The sequence below is a fragment of the Phodopus roborovskii genome, unplaced genomic scaffold (assembly GCF_943737965.1).
Source record: "Phodopus roborovskii unplaced genomic scaffold, PHOROB, whole genome shotgun sequence".
NCBI lineage: Eukaryota > Metazoa > Chordata > Mammalia > Rodentia > Cricetidae > Phodopus > Phodopus roborovskii.
This window is the reverse complement of record NW_026126423.1, coordinates 2,247,167-2,272,413: the sequence shown is the minus strand read 5'-3', so window position 1 is coordinate 2,272,413 and position 25,247 is coordinate 2,247,167. Positions and strand designations below refer to the sequence as shown.

At 44.2% G+C, this 25,247-nt stretch overlaps 1 protein-coding gene across 2 annotated transcripts in view; it reads right to left on the bottom strand.

Moving 5' to 3' along the window:
* Nfkb1 (nuclear factor kappa B subunit 1) overlaps window positions 1-25,247 on the bottom strand; it is an 88,027-nt gene that overhangs the window by 42,800 nt on the left and 19,980 nt on the right. The window contains exon 6 of one of the 2 annotated variants that reach the window (XM_051185443.1): window positions 3,340-3,488. The exons of the other annotated variant lie outside the window; for it this stretch is intronic. Within the exon in view, the coding sequence (XP_051041400.1) occupies window positions 3,340-3,488 (149 nt within the window). The remainder of the gene's footprint in view (window positions 1-3,339; window positions 3,489-25,247) is intronic. 2 annotated transcript variants of the gene reach the window in all.

Sequence of the window (25,247 nt, the reverse complement as noted above, 5' to 3'; positions counted from 1 at the left end):
AGCTTTGATGCACTCAAAGCCATCTGTCTTCTTGGTGTCATTTTCCAGATCTTGATGTTTTGGACCAGTGCCTTGTTTGTGAGTCTATACTGTCTAATCTGTATATTGAAAACAGGTTATCTTTGTTCTATTTCTAGTATTGACAAGTCTAAGAAATAGCTTTGGCTGCCTTCCTAAATTTCTTGCCTACAAGTCAGAACTAAATAAACTAATCGATGTCATACTGTAGAGAGATAGTGGCAAGTTTACGCACGCTATTTGACAGCATCAGCTAATGTCGGCTTGGTCTAGAATGTTAAAGATAGAAGGTGCCTGGAGACAGACTGTGTCTCTCTGATTTTGTAAGGAAAGAAACTCAAGTCTCCAAAGACGTTCCAACTTGTCCCCATTTCTGTTGAGCACAGTGGCAGAAGTGGAGTTCTGACTTCAGCCTACTAGCATGCTGCTTTACACTCTCAAAAGATGAATAAATAAATAGGTGGAAGGAGAATAAGATATAGGTCTCATGTTAGAAACTCAGAGACACAGAGATCACTGAGTCATGAAGGAAATGGTGTCTTTTGGGAGATAGTGTGAGCAGAATTGTCTCAGCTAAATCCCAGATGTACGTGTGCGTACGGACACTGTGCGGGGCCTTCAGTGAGAAAAGCTACCGTGGCTGCTACTATCACTCAGGTGGCATCTCCTTGATGACGCCTCTCAGACAAGTTTTCTAACATTAGATAATCCCACTCAGCTACAACTAAATCAAACCACAGGGAACAAACTCAGGAACTAAGATGCTGAAAGTGTTTGCTGAATGAACCAAAACTGAGCAATCTCAACTCCACAGCCACACCCCAACTGCACCAGAGCCACGGAAAGACCTCCTCACTCTGCTCCAGATGCAGAATTTATTCCCACTGCTGCTAGCCTAGGTGCTGGAGTAGAAACCATTAGTTCTTTTTGTTGGTGCTGCTGCTGCAGCGCGGATCAACCCAGGGCCTTGTCCGTGCTAGGCAGGCCCTCTACCACTGTGCTACAGAGAGAGCCACCAGAAAATTTCTTCTAATTTCTACATACCGGAAGATTTATAATAATAAATATGACTAACAGAGAATCTCATGCACAATTTCCTGAAAACGCATACAATTTTAAGACCAACAAGACCAAAAGAGCACAAATGCTTCAAAGGGAGGGGCATTGCTGTAATAAACTCAGCACAAACACCGAGGGACTGACTGTCGGACACTGACAGGAACCCTGCATTTCACCTCTCTTGTAAGTCAGGCAGGAGCTGGAAGGGAACTGAATGTGATAAAACCAAGAGGCAGGGTGGCCCTCCCAGGAGATGCTCAGACAAGTTAAAGTACACAGGAGTCAACCTAAGCTGTTCCCTCCAATTTAGATACTTTCCTCCCAACATCAAAAAGCGTCAGACTTTAGTGACTTAAAGGAAAGCTCCCTCTCTCCAGGGTTTTCACACTCTTATGTCTTCATAGTCAAACAAAGGAATGCCAGGAATGCCAAGATCATGAAAGCTGTCCATGCCTCCCAAGAGCAAGCGACTCAAAACAACGGAATCCAAACTCCATTACATGTGATTAAGCAATTCCTTCCTTTGCATAAAAAGCTCACATTTGCTGGGGTTTTAGCAGACACCACTTAAACCAGGATTAGAACACCCTAAATGATGTTATACATATCATTATAATAAGTAAATAAAATAACAAAAAAGTGTATCTGGATGCAAGCAGAGAGGCCACAGGGCCATGGCAGGAATGGTTCCTTGGTCACATCATTTTTTGAGACCGGGTCACTCACTGGACCTTGTGTTCACTGGGTAGAGTAGCTGGCCTGTGAGCCTGGAGGATCTGCTTGTCTCTTGTTCCCTACCACCCTGGCACTAGGGCTCCAGGGGCATCACTACACCTGGCTTGTTTTGGGGGCACGGGGCAGGCAGAGTCTCTCTGTGTAGCACTGGCTGTCCTGGAACTCACTCTGTAGACCAGGCTGGCCTCGAACTCAGGAGATTCACCTGCCTCTGACTCCTTAGTGTGGGGACTAAAGGCGTGCATGACCATTCCTGGCCTTCCCCTATTTTTATTTATTTATTTATTTATTTGTTTGTTTGTTTGTTTGTTTGTTTTTGGTTTCTGCAGGCCCTAAAGTGCTTCAGGATAATTAAACATAAAGCCTTAGCATAATTAATACCTTGATTTTATGTGTGTACACGTGTGTGTGTGTGTGTGTGTGTGTGTGTGTGAGAATGGAGGTGTGTATGTGCTGTGGTGTGTATATAGAGGTCAGAGGACAACTTCAGGTGTGAGATGGAGTCTGTTTACCCACCGCACTAGGCAAGCTGGCACACGGAATTCCAGAGATTCTCCTGTCTCTGCCCCCCAGTACCCCACGGCCCGGGATTACACACCTTCACGTGCTGCAATGGGCTTTAATGTGTGGTCAGGGGATTTGAACCTGGGTTATCACACTTGTTCAATGTCTCTTTAACCCTCAGCCCATTATTGTATCTTACTGAGTATTTCTTGATTCTTTTGAAATTATTTCCATAAAATTTCATTCATTAAAATTATTTTATTTGAATGACCTTGGATGAACAGATTAATTTCTATTTACATTACACATCTAATGAATGCTCAAACCAATCTGCATTTCTTGGTTACTCAATCTACATACTTTTTAAGTAGCACAGAGTGAAAATAATATTTATCTATCTGCTTCATGTCTCAAATGTTCCCACTTGGAATCTATTGAAGGAATCACAAATAGATAAAAATCAGAGCTGGCTTTGATGTGCATGTCTCTAAGCCCAGCCAGCACCTAAACATTTGGGAGGCAGAGAAGGCAGAAGGGATAGTTGTGAGTTGAAGGTCAGCTCAGACTACAAATGGAGGCCCTGTTCCAAAGAAGCAAAAAGCATCTTTAAGGCGGCCGTTTATGTGTAGTTAAGGTGGCGGGTTTTTTGTTCTTTTGTCTTTTTTTTTTTTTTATTTATTTCCAGGAGAAGAAAAATATTATTGAAAGCGGCACACAGATATATTGAAGATGGCTCTTAGGCCAAGTACTTATAAATATAACACCATCCAAACTGAGCCAACCCACCCCTGAGAAGACAGTAATACAAATGCAAGGATTACTTCAGGTAATGCACATATCTGGTTGCCTCTTTTTTCTTGGGGTTCAAATGAGATTACACATTCTCCTGGCTTTATATGTATGTGTGTCCTGAGACCTCTCAGGCCGTGCATAGGTCAGTAATGAGAAGCGCATGTGACTTCATATTCATGCGCTCCACGGTCTCCTGTCCCCTCTCCCTCAGCACCACATGCCCCCACTTACCCAACCACCATGTCCTTGGGTCCAGCTACTACAGTGCAGATCCCGTCCTCACAGTGTTTGCCCACCAGGCTGTGGGCATGCAGGTGGATATTTTTTCCATTTGTGACCAATTGAACAATAACCTTTGCAGGTCCCACATAGTTGCAAATCTATATGAGAAGCACATTTTTAACAGTTAGTATATCTGACCTTATTGTAGAATGGAACCAGTGAGCACAAATTTAATATAAATTTTGCAAATGTACACAAATGAGGCTATAGTGCAACTTAAAAATATATGATGAACACGTGACAGGATGGAAATGAATCAAAAATGTTAGCGGGGGTTGCTTGCTTTATGTGGTGAGACTATATATCCAGGAAGCAAGCCATTTAAAACACAGTATGCATCATTAGCTTGGACTAGCACACACCCGAGTTCTTAAGTAGTCCCTCCTTACTAAACAACTCTTGATTTTTTTCTTTGTATCCTTGTCACAATTTTTGGAGACAAAAAGTGGGAAAACCTTGCATGAGGAGAGAATGGATGACAGATGAAGTAAGGGAGATGCATAAAAGAGTGTATCCTAACACCTTGCCATGCAATTAGGCCAGGAAGGAAGTTGTTCAGGGACTTGGCTCTGATGGCTGCTTTTAACCATGCAAGCCCACAGTCAGCTATTAGGGTACCCAACTAGTCTTCAGTGGTTTCCTCAGTCATGGACTCTGACACCTACACTGCTCAGGCCTCTTAAGTTTCTTAAATAAAAGAGCAAACCCTCTGACTGAGAATTCTTAGGTTTTACCCCTGGTTGTTTAGCTCTTATTTTATACAGTTAAGTTTTCCATGTAAGATAACTTTTTACTTGTGTATCTTTAACACAATGAGAACAGCAATAAAGAAGAAATAACAGAAGAGACCAGGCATTCTTTCTTGTCTACTTGACCATCCCGACTTCCACAGCATAGATCCTTTCCCCAAGAAGCTCCTAACATGAACACCACACCAGGACAAAAGCTCAGGGGCATCATTTCCCCTTCTGAATTCTAGTAAGTCAGAATCTGCCATAAATCCTACCTACTGTTGGGAATGCATCACATCTCTGGAAGCCCTTCCCATATAAACATGGAGCGCCTGCATCTGCTAACAGAGCTTCTTGTAAAGACACACACGGCTTTCCTTAGCCAGCTTACTTCTAATACCATCCCCGTCAACTGGGTCCAGACTCCATGGAGAATTTTTCTCCATATGGATTTTCCCCAATGGAACCTTTGACTGTCAGAGCTGAGACACTCTGTACCTCAGAAGATACAGAGAAGAGAGAGACACAGTACCCCTGAACAATGGTCTCCCCTCTAACCAGCAGGCAGCTGTCCTAGATACCTCAAAGGCCTCCTTGACTGAGCCCGATGCAGCATTATGACCTCTTGCTTCTGAACCCACCCCAAACTCATATTTCAAGACTAAAAACTTAATCCAGTTGTGGTGTCTGGAAGTGGATCCCTATGAGGTAAAGTCAAAGATACCATAAGGGCCAGCCCCTTATCCAATGGAGCCATGCCTTACACAAAGAGGAAGAGATACTTAAGCCATGATGGCCTATCTTGTTATGTATTTCCTGTCTTGTCATGGGACTGCAGTGTTCCCAACTGAAGCCTTCCAGCCTTCAAACCATGGGCCACATGAAAATTTCACTCTCTGTAAATTACTTGTCAGCTATCATAACATAAAATAGACCAAGGCAAGTCCAGCAGCAGGACTGCCTCCCCTCAGTGGTGGGGCAGCTAATTCAAAGGTTCTGTGCTATCTTAACCTTGCCTATCCCAAAGCATGAGCCAGTTTCTTAGGCACAGCACTTCAAGCTCTCTCTGATATTAAAACAGTGAATCAGCAAGTGGTCTTTCTTAACAGGCCAAAGGCTTTCCTATTTAAGTGCAGGGCAAAGAATAAAAAGTTCCGGGTTTGTTCTGAGGGTGACTGTTATTCCTACATAGTCCCTGAATTGCTAATATCTGCTAATGATCAACAGAGGAACATCGAGTCAAATTAGTGATTTTCCCTTTAACTGCACAGGAGTGCAGTAGAGTGAAGCTTGGGGAAGCGCTTCACTTGGGTGAAATCGGGCAAGCTGCCACTTAAACAGAAAGAACACAGCCACTTTGTAATCTGAACTGTCTGATGCTACTGTGATGGGGTGGTTAGTCACTGGTGCTGACCAAGAGAGGTGGGAGGTGTGTTCACTTGTTTTTCTTACTACCAACTTCACGGTTGATGGGTGGCAAGAATGAGGAACTGGGAAGACTCTGAGGTATGGAACCTGAAAGGTCTGCCAGTGACTAATGTGCTGTTTGATCCATCTGAGGGAGTCCAAGTCAGGATGGCATCATTTGGTTTTTACACAGACCACAGAATAAAAATAGGGAGGGCTCTGGTCTTTCTGTACTTTCCAAGATACAGAGAGAGAGAAAAACTGAGAGAGAGAGAGAGAGAGAGAGAGAGAGAGAGAGAGAGAGAGAGAGAGAGAGAGAGAGAGAGAGAGCGCTCACTGAAGTGTGGGGACAGCTGTATGGCACAGGCAAACCTTGACATGCTAACTTGCGGGAACCATCACCTACAATGCCATAGTGACCAAGAGGTATTTGCTACCAATTTAGAAATTTATTCTGTGGAGACAATGAAAATATTAAATTCAGTCTCTTGAAAATAAAGTTTACAGAGGGCAGCTGTGTCTGTTAGCAAGGTTTTCCTCAGAGTCTGACTGTGCTCTTAAACACATGGTAGGTGTTCAGACACAGGTGGGGACACGTTCAGGAAGGGAGGGCACGGACTTCAGGAACAGACTGGTTGGGTGGGGGACAGTCCACACTCAAGGCTGTGTCACCTTGCTTGGTCTCCTTATCCATCCATTGGGATAATAATGCTCAAGGAGTTGTGGTGAGGAATACATGCATTAAAGTTTGTAAGTGTCCTCAGGGCAGTGTGTTACAGGACAGAACAGTAGTCATTGCGTCAGATTCCACTTAGGGGCCTTGAATAGTACAGCTGCCCAGAGCGATCTTTAAAATATCCATGTGAAGTGAGTGGCTACTTCTATTTCTAGGAGTTGTTTTTCACATAGCCGTGTTTTATTTTTCTAGAAAACACTATGCTCTTCTAGTGGCAGCTGCCATTCTTGGGGACAACCAGACTTCCTGGTCTCCCAGACTGGAAGATCTGAGTTCAAAGGCCAGAGCTGCTTTTGGACTAGAAGCGGTGAGCTCAGGTGTGTGCATCTTAGTCAACCATGTACCTTTACCTAAAATATATCTGCCCAACCTTGGAAAAGCACTTGCTCCTTCAAAGGGGTAAGAAGAAGCAAGTGGTCTAGAATTCCCTTAGAATCAGAGTTTTGGAAGTCAGTTTGCTCTCGGGCTATCTGTGGCTAGAGTACGTTGACAGAAAGTAGAAGCAGCACAAACATAGACATCACACACAGTACCATTCTTTTCTGCTCAGATTTTCTTTCACAATGATGATGGTGGCGGTTAGGACCATCTTCAGTATCTCTCCAGAACCCGGGACTGGCTCTGCTTGTGAACCCCACTTTACCACACGAAGTGGCGTGGCTAGGTGAAGAGCTCTCAAAGTTGGGTTCAAATGCCCCAGCTGCTGGGGAATGACACTTAACATTTCCACGTGTCAGCTTCTCCACCTTTAAAATCCAACTAACAGCACGCATCTCAGGACTGCTTTAAGATGAAGTGGTACCCTCGGGGAGTCACCCACCCCATATATAAACCGTCTCCTCTCCAGTCTATCAGTCCATTGAGAACTGAAGCTCACCAGTTTATTCTGTGCACATGTGTAAAGCCCCTAAGTGTTGCACACTGTAGAAGGTCCGGGAGTGCAGGCTGCACTTTGCTCAGAGCGAGCCTGGAGAGCTCCTCAGAAGGAATTTCTAATAGGGCTTTGACATGGTCAGGAAGCGAGGGAAAGCTTCCAGCACAACAAACGAGGGCTGAGAGGAAAAGGCAGAGTGTAGTAAGCAGGGGCAGGTGGGAGGCATGCTCAGTGCTCTCACTGCCCTCCTGACCCCAGGCCTTGGCCTTACTCAGTAGCACCCCACAGGCATTCCTTAGCAGTTCCACCCACGCCATGGTGTCCTCTCCTTCCCACTGAGAATGGTAGCCATTCTTTAGAAGACCTAACCCTGAATCTCTCACGACCTTCCTCATGAGGCTAGTCTGCTGAGGACCCTCTACTGTCCTTGTTTTGAAAATGACTGGATGACGTAACTGGCAAGTAAGGGTTAACAACGTCTTACTTCATTTGCTTGTTAATTTCTCAGAGCATGCATGCGCGTGTGTATCTCTCTCTGTGTGTGTGTGTGTGTGTGCGCGCGCGCGCACGTGTGCACATGTGTCTACTTCCTCGCCTCTATCTACAGAAGGGAGGGAGCATCCCCACCACAGCCATGTGAGGCCAGAAGCTGCACCTCATTCCACTGGGGAAGAACCAAGAGTGGGGGGGGGGGTGAAGAGCGCGGCCTGGTTCCTGTGACTGCAGTAAGTTGGCAGTTCCCTGAAGGCCGGTCTTCCCCCACCCCATGCCACCACTTGGCTTAGTCATTGCCCTCCATGTCTAACTCACTTCAGTGCTCTATGACTCCGCTGTGCCTAGCTGAGCAAAGGTGCATGGCGGCTACAGAAATGCCTGCTTGTCGGCACTGCCGATGTGGATTGTGAGAGAGGCCTCTGAGACAGGTGTGGGAAGAAGGAGTAAAAGTTCTCTTGTCTTCCTGCAAGTCTCTTCCATTTAAAGAAAAACAATTCTACAGCTATCATTAAATCACGGCACTCTTCAAATTATAAAGAGGGGAGGGAGAGAGGGTGGGGGAAGGGGAGAGAGAGACTAGGAGATTATTTTAATAATATATACCCTCTCTAGGAGGGCAGGTAGTCAGTTCACCGTTCTCTATTATTTATTTGTGCAAACAGGAAGCAGAGATCAAAGCTTGGTGAATGTGATCACAGCTACTGGCACAGAGAGAGATAAGTTGGTCTCGTCTCACTATGACAGGCAATGCTGAGTGGATCTAATTCACGATCAAATCCCAGCTCTGCCTCCTCCCAGCTCTGTAACCTTACACGAATTGGGTAAATTCTGAACCTCATGCTTCATGTCTCTATTTACTGGCAGCCTGCTGTAAGGCCTGCAGTGTCTGGCACCAAGAAGCTTCTTTTCTTTCCTTCCCTCTATCGTGCAGATCATCTGGGCCTTCTGATGACCCCGAGATAGGCAGGGTTGGCACTAGTACCCCATCTTACAGATAAAAAAAGAGACAAGTTTAGACAGACTAAGCAACAGTGATGTAACCTGAGAGACGGCCGAGATGCAGAGCACTGTGGAATCATTCTCAGCCCTCCTAATATTGGTGTGGTACTGTAAGCAGGGGATGGGACGCACAAAAACATCTTTGATGCACTCACTGTTAATGGCACACTTGTTTCTCTAGCAGGATTCATGGATTTGCACTATTCCTGACACTCCCTATTAGAGTGACCAACAGCACACAAAGCTCAAGAGTCAGGCTGGGACTCCAATGCAAACCACCACTCAGATAGGAGGATCTCACCCAGACAAATAACACCCCTGCCTGCATACACCCCTGCTCAGAGTGGATAACAGCCTGCCTGCATCTATTCAGCCTATCTGTTTTTCCCGATCCTTATTATTCCACGATATCTCTCTATTCTCAAAAAGCCTTTATAGCAGTTGAGGAGGCCACAGGGTTGAGGGAATCTGATCCCCATTTCCTCCTGGACCTTGTTTACTGTACTTCCCGTGCAGCCACACCAGACTCTGCTGTTCTGGAACTTGCCAGGTGAGCTCCCATCAGAGAGCTTCTGGACTCTGGTCTGCTGGGATACTCTGTCCAGGATGTCTGCTATCTCCTGCCTACCTGCAGGCTCTGCACACTCTCTTCTTAGGCGGGAGGTCTTTGAGTCTCCCTGTACCTAACTATTAGCACCCCACCTGCTGTTGTCCCTAATTCATCTTCTCTCTATGTGTTTACTTATGTATATGGATGCTTTGTCTTCATGAATATCTGCATACCAGAAGCGGGCATCAGATCTCATGGGACTACAGTTACAGATGGTTGTGAATCACCATGTGGGTGATGGGATTGAACTCAGGACTTTTGGAAGAACAGCCAGTGCTGTTAACCTCTGAGCCATCTCTCCAGCCCTTTCCTCTGTATGTTAAAACCAACAAATATCAACATGTTCCCTATATTAATAATGTCCTATCTTCTCCACTAGAATGGCAGTGCTGCCAATAGGCATTGGTGGCACATGAACACCTTTAATCCCAGCACTTGGGAGGCAGAGGCAGCCTCTCCATAAGTTTGAGGTCAGCTGGTCACAGATTGAGTTCTAGGACAGCCAGGGCTACACAGGGAAACCCTGCCTCAAAAATCCCTCCCCCCCCAAAAAAATGATAAAACTATAGGAATGGAGGCGTTCCTTTCTCTTTCCTAGTGCCAGAATAATTCCTGTTACATTGTTATTACTGTGTGCATAACTAACAATTGAGATATTGTTAAAATGTTATTTAGTGAACACAAAGTACTAAAATATAGAGAGTTGTAACAGGTGGGAAGAAATTAAAGTGAGATTGCTTTCTTTTGCCCCTGGATCCTAATAACACCCTTTCAACAAGCTACTTGAGTTAGAATGTGATTATTATATATACCAGAGTACAACATTATCTGAGCCTGTGTCTAGCCAGGGACCCTGATCTTGTCACTAGGCCGGAAGTAGGTCTGAACTCCCCCAGTCATCACCACTAGGAAAGTCAAGCCGCGGTGACAGCTCCCCTGCTAAGCCCGGGATACTCCTCTGCGCCTCTTGTGTCCAGCCTGCTGCTGGCCCGAGGCCTCCTCTTTCCTGCACCCACCTCAAGTGTTTCCTGTCCACGTATTTTCTTCCCTCAGACTTGCGGGGTTCACATTTTTTGCTTCACCCCAACTTCCCAGCCTCACAGCTTCTCGGACTAGAGGGTCCCTCTCTGGTGATGGATGTGCCTCCCCCAAGATCCCATCCTGACATGAGACAGGGCTGTACCTCCACAACCGCAATCTGGTGGACCCTGGACCCTCCATTACCAGCTGACCGCAGACTCTGGCAACATTAACTTCTGACTTCTTTTCGTATGAAAAATGTGAACATGAAAACATAATCTCTGGGGTTTCACAAAGATTAGAAGGAGATCATTTAAGCTGCTCAGTACAGTTCTTGATGCAAAATAAGTCTCTTTTATCTCTCCTTGCCCTCACAGACCTCTGCTGCTGGGATTTCCTGTGATTTAATGAGAAGCACTTCCACAAATGTCTTTCTCCTTTCTGTCACTGACGCTCAAGACTCCTGTCACTAATTCAGAGAACTGTGTTTGTTCCCTTTTCCAGAAACAATGATCTTGTATTTGCCCTTAATGTTTAACACAGACCCCCCCCCAATTACTCTCCACCCCTACAAAGGAGCTAAAGGATCCTTTCCCTTAGTTACGGACCCACATCTTTTTCTTCCTTATTCTAAAAACAGTAGCCCTTTCTTGATAATTGTAAGTACAAAGGCCATTGCTTATTCCAACACATGGAGTCAGGTGCTACCCCAAGAAAACAGAACCATGGGCTTCTCATTTAATGTTTCTATAAACCAGACAGAAAGGTTTGCAAGGCTCTGCCCCCAGTTGCTCCCATGCTCTTCGCTACCAGCTGTTCCAGAACATCTCTAGTTTCCAAGCAGAGCCTCAATTGAAGCCTTCTGAAAATTAACTAATTCCACTAACCTTCAAATGCAAAAGTGCTTAAAGGTGGTGACGGACTTTGTGTTTCCCGACACACCAGTCACCACTGTCTCCCCACTGATGATCCCTGAAGCACAGTCCCTCCTCTGACCCTGTCCTCACATCACTGGCTGCTTGCCAACCTCCCCCTCCCCTGCAGCACTCTCAACGAGCACTGGTCCTCGGTTCTTAGTCTCCGGTCTCTTTCTGATATCCATCCACTATGGGCTGAATTATCTACTCCACGTGATACTAAATTGAGATCTACGGGCCGGAGAGATGGCTTTGTGGCTAAGAGTGCAGACCGCTCTTGCAGAAGATCTCAATGTGGTTCTTAGTCCCATGTTGGTTTGAGAGGCTCACAACTATCTGTGCTTCCACGACCCATGTGATCCGGTCTCCTTAGGCACCTGTACTCATGCACAAGTGTGCATAGTACACCACACACACACACACACACACACACACACACACACACACACCCCTCCAAACAAGCCAAAAACCAAAACGAATGTTCTCAGTACCCAATGAGCATGTCTGACATTTTCACTTGTTAGCAAGATACTTTTTGCTTACAACAGACTTACCCATTGCTCAAGTCTGGACTATTTGCCTTCCTTCCCAAACCTATTTTGCCTCCTGTTTAACAGAGTGACTGAACCAAAACCTTCTTACCATGTGGGAGTGCTCTGCTTCTTGTCTCCTGTGATTCCCCCAAAGGGCCAAATTTCAGCTCAAGGACACTACCCCTGCCCCTCTGCACCCACCCTTTCCTCCACTCTCGCTGTCTTGGTGTATCCATCTTAGCTTGAAATCAAAGTTGAACTCATGAAGAATCACAAAATTCTTCTAACTGCTGTCCTGGACCTTTCCATCCCAAGACCCCTTTGCAGACAGCTACTGCGTTTATCCTCCTGAAGCACAAGGCTTAATAGCCCGTGTTTCTACTGTAATAAAACTTCTATTGCTGACCCATTTTATTAAAAAAATAATCTAACTTGTCCCTATTATTTCTTTCTAAAGGTGTTTTCACTTGGTCCCTTTTAAGGACACTTTGTTGTAGCAAATTACTCACTATTCCCATCCAACCTGTGAGATTCCGATTTTGAACCTGTTAGTTTTTCTGCAGGTACTTCTTTCTCTAACTAGATGGATGCTTTCAAATGCCCACCTTTCTTCAAGACAGCACTCTAATCCTGGACAGGAATCTCCCCACAAACACTCTGAATGGCAGACTCACATAAACCTACCTTACTTTAGAACCATAAGATCGCTTTTATTGAAAACAAAACATAACAAAACAAAAACAGTTTTCTTACGCAGGCTCTAGACAGCACAGAGCAGCAAGGACAGCACTCAAGAGGAGCTCAGTGCATTTCAGAGATGCAGAACCAGTGCAGCTTAAAGGATCTGAGGGAGGAGTAAGGCAGGAAGAAGCAGATGGTGGTGACCAGCTCCTGGCAGCTGTAGGAAAGGAGGCTGATGACAGGGCCCTAGGACTGATCCCTGACCAAGCTGGAAGGGCCCTGCTGGGCAGGCTCATATCATTAATCTGATTGGAGGATCTGGAGCGTACAAATAAAGGTGACTATACAAAGCCAAGTAGCTTGTGAAACTCTACTATCTCCTTGGCTGGAAACTGAAACCAGGAACACAAACTCAGCACTGGAATGTCTATGAGGATGCTTGTGAAACCCTTGTACTCCTTCAGGCTGTTCTACCTGCAAATATAACTCATTTACTATACGGAGACTAGTAGCAGAAATGCTCAAGCATCTTCAAGTTTCACAAGCTCAACGGTCAGAATTCAACTCTGGGAAACAACATCCTGACTGTGCTAGGGCCTGGCCAAAGCGGTGGCTGGGTGGGGCATGATCAGGAGCAGGCTCCAGATAAAGCAGAAGTGACACCGGGTGGGGGCAGGCTCTTCTGGGTCACAGGCCTTGGGTGGCTTGGATGCAGCTCATCCGTCACCACCAGCAAAGCCCACCCGGGCAGCACAGGAGGCAGGGTTCCCTTGCTCCAGACACAAGGGGCCATTCTCCCACAACAGGGCATCCCAGCTTCACACCATTCCTTTATGTTCCCAAGTCAAGGAAAACAAGGAGCACTACAAGATTAGGAAGCTTTACCCTGCTTTCAACTGTGATTTCAGGATCAAAGAAGGCAACAGGGAAGTTTATAAAAAGTCTCAATTGTCATTCTCAAACTTACAGAATGTTAAGAAATTTCCATTTTGGTATAAAGGGAAAATGATCCTGTCTACAGCAAATACACTTTGCATTTTGCAACAGGTTGATCTTACTAAAGCTTATCTTCTCAAAAATATTTAACTTCCAACTCTCACCACACACACACACACACACACACACACACACACACACACACACACACATACACACCATGGAGTTTTTTTTTTTTAAAGGTCTGGCTTGGAGTAGTCTACAGATTTTCAGACAAGAACATTTAGATTAATTTTTTTGTGCTCTGGAGATGTCTTAGTCCCTAGTTATAGCCACAATTTCGTTTGAATCACTAACCACTTTGGCCTCTTAATGCTTCCTTTGTAAAATTTCTAGCCTACAGCTACATAGCTTCCAGTTTTAAAATGTTACGGTTCTCTAAACTATGTATGTAAGACATACAGGACAATGGTCACCAATCACAAATCTAAAACACAAAGAAAAAAAAAGGGTCTGACAACACAGAATTTAATTCGGAAAGAACCCTTGTCAAGTAAACAGCTTTAAAATTATATTTTAAATACATTTAACCACAATTACAAACTGAGAAAACGTACAATCAACACTCAAATTACCTGTTGCAAGGGGGCCTCTGATAGCATGGAAAATCAAAATTTAGAGACAAAGAAAAACCTTTACGTTAGGCAATGATTTCGACTTTTTTTTTTCATCAAGGCCGAGACTAGGCACTCAATGCGTTTATTCTCAGTGAAGCTGGTGAAGGCTCTGCCTTGGGTACTGACAATAGGAACTATTTGTCCTGGGGATGTCAACAACACCTTGATCATGGGGGTGGAAGGTAGGACCAACAGGCAAACAAAGAGATAATTAGCTATTTGAAACAAATTTTAGAAAATCCATGTAAATTTAAAAACTAAGCAGCCTAAAATACATTAGGTAAAGTTCAAAACAAACATTTAAATTGCTGACTTGTTTATTTCCTGAAAACAGGCATGATTCATCTAAAATTTCTAGCATCATCTTAAAATGATAGTTTAAAATGTATTTAATTTTATGTATATAAGTGTTTTCCCTGAATACATGTGAACTATGTGTGCCTGGTGTTTACAGAGGCCAGAAGAGGGCGTCAGATCTCCTGGAGTCACAGAGAGTTCTGAACTGTAGGTGCTGGGAGCTGAACCTGGGTCTTTTGCAAGAGGAGCCAAGAGCTCTTAGCCACTGAGCTATATTTCCAGAGTTCCCTTAAAATGATTTTGATCTTAACTTAATTTGGGATAATTAAGAATATTTTTTGATTCTGTTATGTCCAAATTTATTTGGGATTAAGTATCACTGATTTATTTTTTTCTTAAGAGGCATATAACCATGCAATGGGTATATATTTAATTTTAAGACTTTATTTTATTTTAAATTATGTATATGTGTGTGACTGTATATGAGTATGTGCACAGGAGTGCAGCTACTCATAGATCCCTGGACTTGGAGGTATAGGTCGCTGTGGGCTGCCTAGTGTGGGCATTGGGAATTGAACCTGGGCCCTCTACAAGAGCAGTGCATGCTCTTAACTGCTGAACCATCTTTCCAGCCCCCATCTAGATTTTTTTGTTTAGAAAACCAACTCTACCACCTCCACAGAAATCCACTGTAGAGAAGTAATTAGGCTTTAACTGATGTAGAGGTCAGGGCCCTCATTCTGAGTAGAATTTAGCTTGTTCCATGGTAAATACAGCTGAATTACAAGGGACATTAGACCACTCTGGAAGGAGAAAAGTAAGAGGAAAGTACAAAAGACAAAAAGCACTTTAGCTCTTCTGCAATTTCCTGTGGAAAACCCCGCCTAAGTAAGGAAAATGACAAGTGAGTAGACCTGGGAAATTTTGTTTCACTTCTTGGTGACACTTCATCAGTCATGTTACGCCCCCAGACAAGGAGCATGGCAAAAGAGAAATGACAATCTGAGTGTCAGACTGAGGTTAACCAAAACAGTGTGCTCTGCGCACAGCATGCTGTAAACAAAAGGGGGAAACACCAAAATTTCTATTGATTTCTAGGATAAAGTCAGTAAGTGATTTGAAAAAAAAAAATGGTATCACTTTATACCTGGTCTTTCTAGACCAAACCAAACCAAACCAAACCAAACCAAACCAAACCAAACCAAACCAAACCACTTTCAAGTTGTAACTAAATTATTCAGCCTGTGTTAGTAAACTGACATACAATGTAAGAAGTAAACCATACATTTTGAGCCTTGGAGAAAATGGCCAGCAAGACACTAGTATCTATTGCTTTTTCTTATCTATGTGAAAAGTGTACCTTCCCTGTAACCAAATCTTGACTAGCCCTTATTATAAAGTTACGATTTACTAAGGAAAAATCTTTCTAAAAGCATATGAAAAAAGATCATGAGAGCTGTAGATTCCCTGAGTGTAGAGCTGTAGTTCACTCAGCATCCCTTCCTTTCTCTGTGGTCTTCATCACTGTAGAGACAACAAACTCACTCCGTCCTGTGTTAGCTGTGATTCCCAGAAACCTGTGTCTTCTGGGACTTCAACTCATTGTTCCTTGTTTTGCCCTCCTGTGACCACAGAGCACATTTAATCTTTCCCCATGACAGCTACTCAAATACTTGAGGGCAACCAAGACTGTCCTGTAAACTGGAGATAGTCCCAGGCTCAGTAACTGCTTCTTGTGAGAGGAAGGGCTGAATGCAGCCACTGAACATTCTGATCTGAGCCCACTCAGTTGATTTCTATGCTCTGCCCAGCAGGCACACATTTTTGGTGTGATCTTTCAACAGGGTGGGCATGAGACCATCACCTCTTGGGGCTCATTAATGTTGCCTAATGAGGAGTGACTTGTTTGGCGCTGTGGGCCTCGCAGGAGGAAAGCGCTGGGTGTATCAGCTGCATGCTCTCTGCTTGCTCTACTGTTGATTCACTCCTCTGCCCTGTGTGTCTCTGTCCAGCATCAAGGCTTAAGAGTTTGGCATTCTGCCCCAGGTTTCAAGACTCAATTGAATTTAAAAATCACTTGTCAAAAAATTGAGAAGAAACTTAAAGATGTCAAGGTGAAAGCATATATTGAAATGGTTAGGAACCATCCCTGGGGCTGATCTCTCCAGGATGACATCACCAGCTCAGAAGAGTCTGTTAATCTCTGAAGGGCCAAAGGCATCAGCAGTCTCTCTCCGTCATCTCAGCATTCTGTAAGTCTTACAACAGAGGCAGTGAAGCAGGCAGTGTAACAAGCATGTCACTCAGTGTGCCTGGCATCCCATCATTAGAGACGGGGGACAACTATAGAAACAGGAAGGACTGGCTTCTGCTCCTGAAAATGCAGCCTCTGCCCTTCAGGATGCCTTGACCACAACACAAGAGAGCTCAAGCAAGCCCCTCCTCTTCCTTATAAGAGGTCACAGCTGCACACTGAAGCCACACCTTAAGGTGTGGCCACCACCCCAAGTCCACTGTCGAAACAAGATTCCCATACAGAAGACATCCCCCCAACTGCAGGCACACACACAGACACATATGCACGCCACTGTAGAGTATCCCCCAATAATTCCCAGGGAACACCCCAAGACCACCTCATACATGTCTGCTGTCTGGTTACTCCCTGTGACCCTGGGACAGAGAAACAATCTCATTCATGTGTATGACCATAGAGCCAGCACCATGCTTAGCAAGTGCACTGTATGTATGTATGTATGTACTTCATGAACATGAGGAGAGGCAAGAGGGCTCCAAAACTGAAAGGGAGCATCGTGAGTTCAGGTTCTAGAATAACCATTTAGTCAAGATTTTGATTAAAAGATGACAAACTGACTTTACAATAATTTCCAAAGGGTCCAGTTTTTCTCATACAAATGAAAGGTTATGTGGGGTTGATAAACACCACCATTCAAAATAAAATAAGAGTCAGCAGGAATAAGAAAATTCCTAAAACTCAATATAAACAAATAGTCTAGTCCTATTGCTTAAGGAAAATGTAACCAAAGAAAATACTATTCAGGTTGATTATTCCCAACTGAATTTTGGTTAAAAAATGCAAAGAAAATTTCAACTCTATTTGTTAAGTTGCTAGGGCTGATATTAGCATAGTGACTCTAAAACAATACTATCTCCCTAGTTGTTTGGAAATACTGGAGGTCCAACCAACTGAGTGGGTACGGCCGCTATTAGGAACGAGAGTCTGCATTACTGGGGAAAGGAGATCTAAACATGGGATGGGATGAGAGGAGAAGAGCCTGTGATGCTGGCTACAATTAGATGCATGAAAGAGGCCTTCAACTCAAGACTTAAAAGAAAAAAGACCAACAACCTAGCCTAATGAGAGTCAAGGAAAAGCCATTCTGCTAAGAAGGGCCAGGGCTTCATGGATAGAAGAGTCATTTAAGGACAGCACAGAAAGATGAAGGTCATGCCAGAAGTGTTAAGAGTAGGCACAGCCATATTTAAAGAACACGAGAGCGGGCATGCAAAACTTCCCCTGGTGGTGACTAGCACAATCCAAACATCATAATAAATAATGGCAGGAATGGTGCATGGTGCCCCAAATGACACAGGAATCCAGAACTATATTTATCTGATGTGCTTAGGACCAAACATGCTTCATATTTTGAAACTTTTCAGTTTTGGAATATTCGTGTAAACTTTACAGTTTGGGCATTTCTAAAATCTGAACTCCCATCTTATTTGAGACAGGGTCCGTCTCTCTCCTTCCCCCCTCCCTCTGTCCTCCCAACCCCTACTGCATACAAGACCAGCTGGCCCATGAGTTTCCAGGAATGTCCTGTGCCCATCTCCCATCTCTTTGTAGGAGGCATTGGAATTACAGCCTTGCAGTAGTGTTCTGCATTCTGCTGTAATGTGGGTTGTGGGGATTTGAACTCAGGTCTCTATGCCTGTATGACAAATGGTTTTACCTCATTAAGCCATTTCTCCCTGCCTCTGTCAGAGAACTTTTGAGTTTGTATTTTCAAATTAGGAATGTTTAAACAATACTAAAAATATTTTTAATGAGTGAGAAAACTACCTTGAAAAGTTGGAAAAATGCCAACTAACGAAAAAATATATAACAACTGACAGAAACAGGAAACCACAAATTTGTAATCAATTAGTAAGATTTGGATGAGAAAAGAATCACCCATGGATACTGGAACCATTAGGAGCAGAGGGTGGTTTATAGCAGGGCTCACAGGGTGGTGGTGGAAAAAAGCAATTAGATTCTAAACAGTTTGAAGGTATAGTCAGTAGGATAGGTCGTAAACGAAGCTCAAGAGAAGAGTCAAGAATAACTGGAAGACCTTTTGGTCTGAGAAGCTGGGGGATAGGTTACCCTTTTCTAAGAACAGAAAACTTCAAATAGGGAATAAGAATTCAGCTTTGGACCTGGTAAGTCTACCAGATATCCTAAAGTTGATCAAGTAGCTGAATGTGAGCCTGGATTTCAGAAAAGTCTAAGGTGGAGAAATTAGAAGATATGTGTGTTCCTGTACAGAAAGTCAGGAGAGGAGAGGCAGAAAACAAGCTGGTTTTGATCAAGTATTCATCAAACCCGACTAAAAACTGGGATAACACTTCCCTGGCAGAGCTGAAGGTTTTGTAACAAGATACCACGGGAGCTCAGTAAAAGCTAATAGGCATGACATGCATCTTCTTATATCTACTACTAACTGAATATTTCTATTATTAATTGGGGTAATAACCAAGTACCCAAACAATGAAAAGGAATTTAATTTAGCAAAATATTTACTGTAGATTTTCCTGCAGGAAAATTAATAAGACGTGGTTCCTGTCCCCAAGAAATAAGGCCTAGAGATGAGGAGACGAGGAAGCGAGTCAGCACGACAGACATGCAAGTATCCCAGGGGCCCACGAGGAAGGAACACAAGAACTCACCCAAGTGAGCTGGTGAGTGGAAACAAATCAGGGCAGGCTTTCCAAAGGGGTCACCACATTGAAAAATATATCATCAAACATGTAAGAGTGAAAGATAAAGCCATGTTTGGAAAAAAAAAATCAGAATTCAGGGCCATGGAGAGGTTCGAGGGTAAAAGCACTTTCTGTGCACACCTGGCAACTTGGGTCTGGTACCCGGAAGCGAGGTAAAAAGCCCTGTTTGGTGGTGCACAGCTACAATCCCAGCACACCTGCAGAGAGAGGACAGTCAGCTGCAAGCCGAGGGCAGTGAGGCTGGAGTATGCATCACAGTGCTAACCAAGAGAGACCATGCAGAAGGAGAGAATCTCTCTGCAAAGCTGCCCTCTGCCCTACACCTGCATGGAGGACCATTTATAAACATAAATCATGATTACTATGAATGACCGTGGTTGTTCATGAATACATGGGCTGCTCAAACTGGAGTCTGTGGGATGGAGTTAGGGGGAATAATGAGGAGAGAAGGAGCGAATATAATCACAATATATTTTAACTTCCCAAAGAATAAAAATATTGTAGTAAAAAAGGGCTGGTCATGGTGACATATACATTTAATCCCAGAATTTGGGAGGCAGGAGGCAGGCAGACATCATGAGTTCAAGTCTAGAATTATCTATATAGTGAGTTCATGGCCTGCTGGGCTATATAGTAAGACCCTGTCTCAAAACAAAACAAAACAATACACATTCTATTTTTAAAATGGTATCTCTGGGCCAGAGAAATGGCTCAGTGGTTAAAAACACTTGCTGCTCTTATAGCAAACCCACATGGCTGCTCACAACCAACTGAAACTCCAATTTCATGGGTCTCAAACACCCTCTTCTGGCCGCCGTGAGCACTGCACGCATATGAAGCACATACATACATACACACACGCATACATACATACATGTAGGCAAAAACACTCATACACATAAAATAAAAATAAATAAATCTTTTTTAAAAGCTCTCAAAGACATAACATTCCAAAGCTACAAAGTCAGAAATTACTGTCATTCTGAATTACTAAGATGAGCCTCTATCAGAAGGCAGCCTGGGACATTAGAAAAGACAGCATGTCCCAAACAGCTAAGAGGAGCTGCCTGTGAGCGAGGGAAAGCCACACAGCCTTGACCAAGTAGACTGACAGGGAAATCCACATTACAACACTTCCCTAGGCTAGACACTGCCCTCGACAACACTAATTCACTTAATATTCCCAACAATGCTCTGAGGGATGGAGTGATGCTTATGCTAGTTTACAGCGGCGCAGAGAAGGTGGCTCAAGGCTACACAGCTCCAAAGGGGGCAGGGCGTGGATCTGGCTTGCCAGCTCTTGGGTTTGCTGCTAATTCATGCAATCTCACTTTTGGAGGGATTTTTGGGGGTACTGCAGAATGTTTAAGATTCAGTAAGTGAGAAAAGTGAACAATGGATGTTTTATAGCTCAGCAGAATACATGTGAGTGCATAAGCTTTTTGCACTTAGGCTTATATGCATTGGATGTGCAAGTATCAATGGACAGACAGCCATAAAGGTACTCAGTGGAGCTGTAAATGCATGGGGTGTTTGTAACAGCCTTCTCTCGGGGAAGAAAGGAATCCTGGACAGAAGGGGAACTTACTCTTCACCATATATGTGTTTTGTGTTTCTTGAAATTTTACTAAATGCAAGTGACATCTGCAAACAAATAATTTTGGCTTACTGTTAAACAAAAGTTTCACACTGGCCGTGGCATGGAGCAGCCATTTCCAAGAGAAGAACCAACCAGGGTTACAGGTCTTTGGGAATTAAGAGTTTAGAAATTTTAGGCTGATCACAGGATGGAGGGATTGGCTGACACTTGTGACTTCGGCTTGGCAGCATTTCACCAGCACACAGACCTTTGCTTGGTGATCCACAAGTGGCTTATTCTCCTGGTTCCGTCAGTGCTAACCTCAGAATCAGGGGCAGAGTGTAGGAATGGTTATAATGCTACCGCTCTCCGCCACCCATTCCTACTGGCCCCTCTAGGGCAGGATGTGGGAAGCTCAGACCCACAGCGGCCTTGGATGGCCAGGCACCAGGCTGGGATCTTACAGGCTTTGATGTCAACTTTCAGGAAACTCAGATTCCTTCCTCACAGTGAGCCCTGGTTGCTCCCGGCCTATAGAGGGTATCTGAGAGATGCACAAGAGCCTGATGGAAGCTTTTCTATGGGGTTGGGAGAATTTGGAGCTAATTCTTCCCTTAGAAGTTTGAGTTTTGAAAACGATGCCCATTTTACTTAAATCTTTTTAGTGTTAGGTTGTTTTTGTTTGTTTGATCTTATTTTGCAATTGGAAAATTCAAATGGGCTTAGAAACTGAGGTGGAAAAGCCAGTTCCAACCTGGGAAAGACCGGTGCTATGCCAAAGATCTATGAGACTATTCTGGCTGCTAGTTATGTTGGGTTGGAGAGCAGAGGAGACTGGTGAGGGGCAAGCAGGGGTGGCGGGTGCGGGCCTCGTGGACACTCGTGCAGTCCAGTGTCTCCTTTAATTCCACCATGGGAGGACCAGCCCTCCCTTAGATGAGTATCTTAGTTCCTATACACTGACTGACGGCTTGTTCACTGTACAAGTAAGCACTGGCTACCTTCTACACACCGGCATCATTCTGGTGCTGTTAACATAGCACATGCAAACTCCTGCCCTTGTGGAAACACCAGGCTTTTTATGAAGCCTACACACGTCCCAAATGAGCATGAGCATTTAATGCTACAGATGTGTCAGGGGCCAGGGACAATGCTAGCTGCTTTTTTTTTAATTCATTCATTTAACCATGTACAATTCCTGCAATAGTTATTTCTATTTTCATCTCATAAACAAAGCAAAGTTTGAAGAGCTTTAGTAGCTCACTGAAGATCACACCACTTGCCAGGTCACAATCAGGAATGCGGTCTCAGCATCCCTTGACTAAACTACAGCTCTCTTTAACTATCGTAAGACGTCTCCACCGAACCACATAACAGGTTTGCTCATATCCCGCACATCTTTGGTCATTATATTGTGTGACATGTGTGTATAACCTATTTCCTATGGGAACATTTACTACCTTCTCTTGATCTAACTATTGTTCACTGGGTTAATACCTAGGATACGATTTTGTACATTATTACCTTTTAATAAAATCTTGAAGTGGTATGCTGGAAATGGGTAGTCCATGGAGCTGATGGTTAAATTCTTTTTACTTTTGCAAGCCACTTGACTTCACATTAGTGGCTTGAAATTTACTGTGGGAAGGAAACTGGCAGATGCTACAATTAGGGGCACTGCATACAAGAGCCTGCTGTCAAACATTTACTACACACCCTCCACCTACCCAATGAAGAGATAGCTTAGGATTTCTCTTTTGACAATACAATATTCCACACACTAGTACAGCAGCAGATTCCTCAGACCTGAAAGGGTTTCTCGCACTTCCTGCAGGAACGACATGGCCTTCCCCACATACCCTCGGGGACACCGCTTAACCAGTGCAAATGATGCTTGCAGCTAGTGAGTAAAAGAGTCTCCCAGGGTTCATACCCAGACGGATGCTCCCGACATGACATCATCTACACACAGGCTTTCTACAGATGCAGGTAGTCAAGAATTCCTATTCCACAATGTGGCAGTCCGTGACCACACTGTCTGGTGTCCTTATGAGACGAAGGAGAGGGAGATTCAGGAACAAAGTCAGGAAGGACAGCCATGTGGAGAGAGAAGCAGAAATAAGACAGGCAGCTGCAAGCTGGGCATGCTGAGGACTGCCAGCAACTACCTGGAGCTCGAAACCGACAGACTCATTCTCCCCTGAAGCCTCCGGAGGGAGGCCATGACCCCACTGACAACTCCGCTGTGGACTCTGGAGTCTCCAGAAGAATAAAGTCTGTTGTTTAAAATGACCCACATTGCAGTTATTGGTTATGGCAACCCTAGGAAATGAACGTAGTACTCGTACAAATTAGATGCACAGGGCCTGCCAGGATACAGTGCAGGACTACCAAAACTAAAACTCCCTTCTGCCTGCCCGCTTGCTTTCTGTGAGCTTCCCACAACATCATGTGTTACCTCTAAATACAAGCTTTCAGAATAGTGCTCAATTTCGTAACATTTAAAACTAAAGCAGACGTAATTATGTTTTAGTGTTGACTGTACCACACACTGAATGACGGAATTTACCCACGTTTTCTGTGGGTTTGGCTTTTTATGCCAATTTCACAGAGGAAGACGTTGAGGCTTAGCCACAATTAATAACATGGCTAAAAAACATGAATCTAGAGAGAAACATTACACCCAGTGCTGGAGGTGACTTCACAGCCGGTGCTTAACACCCTGAATACGGAGTACTGCACGCCGACCTGGGCCCGGAGAGTGGGGAAGCACACATGTAGTCACCTTACATCCTCCCAGGGCTTCACAGAGATGCCTGCCGCTCTTCACCCTCCAGCTTACCCTAATTCCCAGTGTCCATGTCCCTCTGTTCCACCCCAAAATACCACATTACCCACTTTCCCATCTGGTAATTATTTTCCCAATGTCTTGACCATTCCAATGATACATGATTTGAAAAACGTATACCTGGCCTTTCTTCCTGGCCTGTTTTCAATCCCCAAATCTTCCCTAGTACAAGCAAACTTATTTTGTACTTATGTATCGGACAACTGATAACTACAGATTCTGGGGATTTACTCCTGCTTTTCACTGGTCTGCAGACAATAATACTGTTTGTATATGTGTTTTATTTGTGGTCAGGCATTCGCACTTGAACAGATTATATTTTGTTTCTTCCTGCCAGGAATGGAAGGTACCTGGACCTGGATTCCACTCATTTCTAGACTTGGGGTTTCTAGATTATGCATGGTGTATAAACTTGTTGTGTGTCTGTTAGAGCCAGGCCTGAGGATTTGGAGGGATCTCACACCTTTGGCTTCCTCAGGGTCCAGGCTGGAACCTGCCCCTTTATGGTCACTCTGAAGGGTCACCCACTAACAGAAACTGCAGTCCTATGAGATTCCTGACTTCAGGGGAGGACTCAGTTCCAGTACCTCAGACAGGAAAGGCCCAAACCTTATCTTCTATTCTGAATCACTCAGGTCAGCAATCAGTTCTAGGGCAGGATGACTCCAGAATGCACAGATATCTACTGAGCTTCCTAAATTCCCCACTGTTTTAATGGCATCTGAGTTCTCTCTCTCTCCCTCTCTCTCATATACACAACACACACACACACACACACACACACACACACACACACACACGTATGTGTGTGCTTTAAAAACAGCATACAAAGGCATGCATTTCACTGTGACATATTCATAAATACTTCTTGCTGACCTTTCTCCTCTACCTCCCTCAAGTAACCTACATTTCCACACTTTTTTTTAAAAGTTTAATTATTCATTATAGAAAAGGGCTGCTGTATCTTTGGTACAGAGACTGTATTTCTGTTGTAGGCACATTTCTCAGTGTTTTACACTACAAGGGTTACCTGCCCCACTGACAAGGCTTTGGAAATTGAACAAAGCCAACACTTTAAAACATTGAGAGGGAAGTTTTCTGTCGAGTGAAGCTTGGGAACCACCCTGGCTTGTCTCCCATGGGGCTTGTGAGGAAATCAGTTTATGTAGCTCTGTGTCTTTATGTCTCTTGCCTGCAGCTAAAACCTGCTGTAGCTGCTCAGCAAGTCTGACTCACAGTATTTTCCCCTCAGTCCAAAGTCCAGCTACTCAAGTAGGAGTCTGGACGCAACCAATGTAGCTTAGTTCACAGGTAAATGAAAGAAAAGTGCACATACTTGCTTCAGTCTAGGCTGCTCAGAGGCCAATATCTGAATTATTAGAAAGGAGTAATTTAGAATCCTGTTCATCTTTTAAAATTACATTTACTTTTTTACTTTGGGGAGTAGTACAAGCCATTCATGTGGCGATCTGAGGACAACTCTCAGAGTTCAGTTCTTTCTTCACGACATGCATAG